We start from the raw sequence: 6,241 nt of genomic DNA, 5'->3' as shown, positions 1-6,241 counted from the left end.
CCCCCCCCCCCCCCCACACGCCAAGTACACGCGGGTCTTTGCAACCCCTCCCCTTTGGCACCAACATCCGTGTTCGTAAGGCTATGTTTCCTGCAACATCCGAAAGATGAACCGTGTCACAGCCGAAGTACGGTTATGAAGGTCAGAGGTGGCGAAGGGGACGGCGGAACTTGACAGCGGTACAAAAAGGGCCGGCGGGTCGGCTCTTTTTCTTTTTTTTTGGGAAACTCAAATGCCGCGGCAGCCAACGTGACCCCGCTATGATGCCGCCGCCACACGTGCCCGTCAACGCACCAACCGAACTTGAGCTGTCGTCCAACCATATCAGCGCCCACTTCACGTGTGTACCACCAATCATGCGTCGAATCGATACTGGCTCCAGCAGAGCTTCAGATCGATACGATTGCTCGGCCGCCCGCCCAAGGCAGGGCAGAGACGAGTGGCGGTTCTGGCTCTGTCCAGGTCAGCGGCGACGTGCGCGCTCCAAGTGGCATTGCTCGACCCGAGCCATGCCATGTGGTGGAGAAGCTGTCTGCGCTGTCAGGTTCCAAATTGAGCCGTCTTCCCGCTGGCAGGGATCAGGGTGGTGACGCTTTGTTCGATTCTAGCCCTTCATCCCCCTAGGATACTGTGTCGCAGCGCCAAATGGCTACCACGAGAGAATGGATCGCTGGATTCTGTGACCGGATGACCGTGTGTGCAGCGACGTATGACCGATGTGTGACACTCTACAGCACACGGTCAAGAGAAAAAGCCGTGGTCCAGAATTCTCGCAGCCACACCTTCAATGGCAGTGCTGATGGTGCCCTCTAGAGGTACGGTCAAGCGAAGTGCGCATTGTAGTTCCGTCGATGCTGGCGTTTCGAAGGTGGCGACTGCATAGTCCACACATTGTTGAGTCGGCAGCGACCAAGTTTGGCGGATTCGAGGTTGCACTGCTTTGTGAGAGGCTGGATGTGGATGCGAGTGCGGTGGATGGTGCAGCTGGTCTGCATCGTCGTCGTCATCGTACTCAGCGCAGTTTCGGTTCGGACGGGAGCGCAGAGTCGGGTCGTAGATCATGGGCGAATGCTGGCAAATCCGTGCTGCAAAATGCAACCTTGACTTTACACAAACCATCTTCACGCTTGCGGGTTCGTGGCTGAGGTATCGTGCAGTGTTCGACACGAGGTCAGCATCAAAGCCACAGCTTGCGGGCTGTACCGCAAGACTGCGCTTCGATACGGATCGACTACTTGAGCGGAATTTCGACACCACAGAAGAATGCATCTTTGGATACGAGACCTTGGTTGCCTGTCACGACTTGCCGATGTATGTGAGGCATTGTTCGGTTACTAAAGCGGAACCCACAGCGAATGATTTGACTTGGTCCAGACCGTCAACGGCAAACCGAGCTCACCAAGGGTATGACATGCGTGATTCGATCAGCGCTGGCAGTTGGGTGTCACTACGAAGCGGTACCGCCAAAGGCATGCGCTCGGAATCGATGGCAAAACTGTATCGCATGACGACGTTCGGCTCGATACAATATGTACGCACTTGGTGGGCAAGCCTACAAACCGGTGCCTCAACAAGGATGATCGTTCGAGTTGTCAGACCGTGGCAGTTTGGACGTCACTGCCAACCCGACCGAAACGCAGAAGTACTGGCGCTTGCCGGGCGTGACAAGTACGATTTGGTTCCGCAAAAGAATAGACTGCGGGACCTGTCTAGACATGGCGGGCAGTTTCAAGTGACAAGCGCAATTGCAGCATGATTGGGTGCTGGGATGACCGTTGCAGCTGACATGCGTGTCTCGACTCTGTCAAGACCATCAATGTGGCGAGGTCACGATTGCAACATGCATTCGACTCTTTAGACCCATGCGACCATCTGCACGTCACCATGCTGGCGTTTGCAAGTCGGTATACCGGCGCTTCCAAGTCTCCACCAAGCACATGGGTACCACAGCATACATTGTTGGATGCCACATCCTCTATCCCCGCGGGCAACTCGCAGGTGCAAAGGTGGAATTACCGACCTAAAGCGTACCACAAAGGTTCCGACTCGATAGCATCCATCCTGGCACTTTTGAGCATACAGCTACGGACGCAAACCAAATGCATCGTTCACCGCCATATGCTGACGAGGTGGCGATGCTGCAAACAGCAGTACCAGGCGCATCCAAGACGCCCCCCAAGCCGACTCCCCACCTCGAAGAACAAGTACGCCTGCAACCCTCGTTTCCGAAACATGATCAATGCGCCCAACCGCCAAAAACGTTCCCCCGCACCCATCTTCTCCACTGCCCTTACCCATTCTGGCTTCGTTCGACTATGAGGCATACTGCTGCCACTTTGACCTCACATCAACAAAGGTCGATACTACCAAAGAACATTACGATTCGACTCACATCGACCCTGAACACTGGCGCACTGTCCACATCGACCCGGGACTGCCACCTTGTACTGCGAATGTATACGCATTGTTCCTATCTCTACAAATACAACCCATCCCAGGTGGTGCGCTACTTGGTCGCGGCAATCCTGGCGCGCAACCTCGCCTCGAGCTTCTCCATCATCTGAGGCAGACCCTCCTCCTCGCCGGCCACGCCGCCACCTACACCCCCCGACGCAGTCATGGGTTTGCGTTCGGGCAGATGCAGATCCTCGTAATACACCGCCTTGCGCGTATGACCCATGCGCCACAGCTTGAACGTCTTGAGCATCTCGCCCAACTCGCGCGCCACGGCCGAGTCGCCGTTGGCCGAAGCCAGTGCTCGCAGTCGCGCGCTGCGCACCGCTTGGATCCACTCGACCTGTCCACGCGGCAGATACTCGTTCGAATACGGCACCTCGCTAAACTCGATCTGCTTCATCGCCTTCGCCCCCACGCACGGCACCGTCGCCAACTTGGTTGGTGTCGAGCTGGAAGGCCACATCCAGTTGTACAGCCGACCCAGCAGTCCTGGAGCCCGCACATCCGCATCCACATCTGCCCCCGCCTTGGCGCCGCTCACGGGGCACACGGCATCCCACGGCTTGACGGGCACCTGTGCGGTGGCAAAGGGGCAGCCGGGGCTGGTGCGCAGCGGAATGTCGAGCAGCGCATCGAGCGTGCGGATGAGCAGCGAGTGGTCGCCCGAGACGCCGTCAAAGTCGTCGACCCCCCAGCCGTGGAAGCCCTGAGCGTGCGACATCCAGACGTCCTTCTGGATCTTTTCCTCCTTGAGCGTGTCGAAAAAGTGGCGGAAGGCGGCCTTGAGCGCGACGTGGCCTCGTTGCAGCGCCTCGGCGGCCTCGTCATCGCGACCGTGCGCCATGAGCGTCTGGCACTGCGCGATGGAGCGGTAGAGCTCGAGTGCGAGCGTCTCCATCTCGTAGAATACAAAGGCGTTGTACCTCTCTGCATCGACGACCGACTTTTGCGCCATGTGTCGCATGTTGGAGTAGGCCATTTCGAGCTGGCCGTCGTGCTGGCGGATGACGTTGACGAGCGTCATCGAGTAGAGGCAGCCGCCGCTGGACTCGATGCCAAAGTAGGCGTTGAGCCAGTGGAAGGGCTTGGCGATGGATTCGGGCAAGCGCAGCGACTTTTCGTCTTGGGCCATGGCGACGACGGGGAGCGTGCCCCAACGATAGAGGTGGATCAGATACGCCATGCACGCCAGGAAGCCGAGGCGGGCGTTTGCGTCGAGCGTGGGCAGCGTCGCCATGACTTGGGCGACGTCGATGCTGGCCAACGACTGCTGGAGCCAGAGGCGGTTGTCGTCGATGCGTCGCCTCAGCTGGGCATCGGTGTAGTTGGGGCGCAGTTCTGGCGTGACGAATCGGGGCGGTGCCTGCATTGCCACCGAATCGTAGATGTGAAGGCACCTGGGCCACGAGGCGCGATAGGTCGGGTTGGGTGGCCAGCTGCCTGCGCCCTCGATGCGGATCATGCGCTCGAGCGCTTCGGAGACGCTGGTGGAGAGTGCCGACTCGAGCTTGGGAGCGAGGTCGGCGGCATGGCCGATGGGTTCGTCGAGCACCGACGTGGCCGACGACGAGAGGTGCGAGCCGTTGCGGCCGAAGTCGGGCGTGCGAAGTGCGTCCAAGGACGACGACGACGAGCTGCGGCTGCTCGTTTGCAGCGGACGCGACATTGTTGGGAAATGCTATGCAGAGGTGATGTTGGGGGTGTGACTGAGGCGGATGCAAGTGTGACGACGATGCGCGAGCGATGGAGAAATGCAATGCGATGGGATCCCAGTGACTGATGATGGTCGGAAGTGATCCGATGGATATAGGACGGAGGAGGCGAGGATGGGGAGGCAAGGCAAGGCAAACGAGGCGGGCTGATAAGTGCCAGTAACCGCGGCGATACGGTTTGGCTTTGGTCTCTCGCGCTGAGCAGAGTGCAACGTCGGTGTTGCCGCCGAAACGAGTGAGCAGCAGCAGCAGCAGCAGGACGGGGTAGCCGACAGGGCACAACCGCCGTTTCGTGTGCGGAATGTGCTCTTCCACCACCGCTCTCGAATCGGCTCGAAGCCGAAATGCGTCAGCCGCGCACCGCTCTCTCCATCTCGGTCCGCTTGCTTTCTTTCTTTCCTTCCCCACCGCACGGCACGGCACTCTCCATGGCAACCCGCCGTTGCTGCGGAATAGAGTATCCGCCGTCGTATTCGAGTGCAGCAGCTGTTGAGTTTGGAGGGGGCACGCACCGTCATATGCATGCTCGCTTGGATGCCTCGATGCCAAATGCGCCCAAGCCGTGGATCCAAGGCATCCGTTCGTCCCTGCATCGGCGCGTCCACGCGGCACCGTCAAATCCGAGCTTTGCGAGTTGGACCCCTGTTTTTTACCGAAAAAAAAAGACTGGAGCTGGGACTTCCGATGCAGGTCGTGTGCTGCAAAAGAATTGCTCGCCGGCTGGCTGCCTAGGCGAAACAATGCCAAAAAAAAAAAAAAAAATCTCTCCGAAACATCGCACTCGGCAGTGTCGTCACGAGGCTCCTCCGGCTATTGACGCTCCACTTTTGGCTTCTTTTCTGTTCTAGTTGCCTTTTGCTTTTTACCGACGAATCTCACATCGACGGCTACTTGCACATCCGCTGCCAATAGCCGGGATGCAGTCCGATAGATGAAGTGAAGTTGCGGATCGGAAGATCGGGCCGTAATAGCATCCGCTGTGGGCGATCCGAACGGTGAACGGAATTGAAGTGCAGAAACCACATGCACAAGGCGTGAGATGTTCCTAGCCCATTGCATACCGTGGTTGCAAAGCGCCTCTTCCTCTAGCCGCGGCCATCTTGGCTGGCTTATCGAGACTTGATCTCTGCATTGTTTTTGTTGATTTTCAATTCGACTCTCGCCTGGCACCTCTACCCTCGCCTACGTTCGCTTGGCCAGGCTTGTAAGGCGGCCCAGCCCACACGGCGGATAAGAGGTTGGATGGGTTGGGTTGCGGTGGAATTCCGATGTCGATCCCGTTTCACGCGATGCTGGTGTCCTAAGCTATCGACGGTCCATCGTGCAGTGCCGATCTGTTTGGCCCCCTCGCCAGTTTTTCCCTTCGGAGTTGGAAACCAAAAGGGAAATGTCCCAATGGAAAGCGCATCTCCCGCACGGTTGAAGACTCGAGCTTCTTTTTCGAGTGTAAGGTCGCAGCAGCTCGGCAAAATGCAGTTGACGCAGCTGAGGACACCCCACCGAGAGTAGCCGAGGGCCATCAATCTGTGAATGTCGTCACGCCCCGTCGTGTGGTCTTGCCGTCGTATAGAATGGCACACCGTTATCCGCACGACCGTCTGCAAGCGCAGCCAACGTTCTTGCTCGGTAGTCGCGGGGAGTAGATGCAGGGTCCCGCTTTCTCCTTCCAGAAGGGAAGGTGTTGTGCTGCAAGAGATGACGAGAAGTTTTTTCGAGCTTGAATTGTTAGACCTCACCTTTCAGCAGATTTGAGGATTTGTCAGGCTGAGGTGGCGTCGCGTCAAGGCATGTGGAGTTGGACGCGTAAATTGCGACAAAGTGCGGCGCGTTCGACTTGGCCAAAGCTTTCGAGAAAAAAGAGCAACTGCGGAGCGGCAGTTTTTTTTTTCTTTCTGGACAGTCACGAGCCGCCGCCATCTCGAAAGTGTCACACACTCGTCAGCGGCACAAAAAGCCCACATCACATCCCCAACTCCGAGTTCCGACCGACTGCGGCGAGGAGGAGGAGGAGCGGAAAGATTAGACTGGCTACCACCAACTACACCCTCGACTCAGCCCAACCTTGTTTGGCA

General features: G+C 57.9%; 4 protein-coding genes across 4 annotated transcripts; 2 read left to right on the top strand and 2 right to left on the bottom strand.

Moving 5' to 3' along the window:
* Positions 1–260: 260 nt before the first annotated feature.
* Positions 261–624, top strand: PAN0_005d2503 (uncharacterized protein; the record flags this gene model as incomplete). The annotated part of the gene is made up of 2 exons (XM_014801745.1): positions 261–340; positions 429–624. The coding sequence occupies 2 exons, from the start codon at positions 261–263 to the stop codon at positions 622–624; spliced, it is 276 nt and encodes a 91-aa protein (XP_014657231.1).
* A 117-nt stretch (positions 625–741) lies between these two features.
* On the bottom strand, positions 742–1,062 carry PAN0_005c2502 (uncharacterized protein; the record flags this gene model as incomplete). Its single annotated transcript, XM_014801744.1, has 1 exon — positions 742–1,062. One exon carries the CDS (start codon positions 1,060–1,062, stop codon positions 742–744), a length of 321 nt encoding a protein of 106 aa, XP_014657230.1.
* An 822-nt stretch (positions 1,063–1,884) lies between these two features.
* On the top strand, positions 1,885–2,319 carry PAN0_005d2501 (uncharacterized protein; the record flags this gene model as incomplete). The annotated part of the gene is made up of 1 exon (XM_014801743.1): positions 1,885–2,319. The coding sequence occupies one exon, from the start codon at positions 1,885–1,887 to the stop codon at positions 2,317–2,319; it is 435 nt and encodes a 144-aa protein (XP_014657229.1).
* Positions 2,320–2,506: 187 nt separating this feature from the next.
* PAN0_005c2500 (uncharacterized protein) lies at positions 2,507–4,123 on the bottom strand (the record flags this gene model as incomplete). The annotated part of the gene is made up of 1 exon (XM_014801742.1): positions 2,507–4,123. The coding sequence occupies one exon, from the start codon at positions 4,121–4,123 to the stop codon at positions 2,507–2,509; it is 1,617 nt and encodes a 538-aa protein (XP_014657228.1).
* Between the last annotated feature and the right edge of the window lie 2,118 nt (positions 4,124–6,241).

The sequence above is a fragment of the Moesziomyces antarcticus genome (assembly GCF_000747765.1).
Source record: "Moesziomyces antarcticus DNA, scaffold: scaffold_v10005, strain JCM 10317, whole genome shotgun sequence".
NCBI lineage: Eukaryota > Fungi > Basidiomycota > Ustilaginomycetes > Ustilaginales > Ustilaginaceae > Moesziomyces > Moesziomyces antarcticus.
Note: the sequence above shows the minus strand (reverse complement) of the source record. Positions and strands in the feature narration are given on the sequence as shown.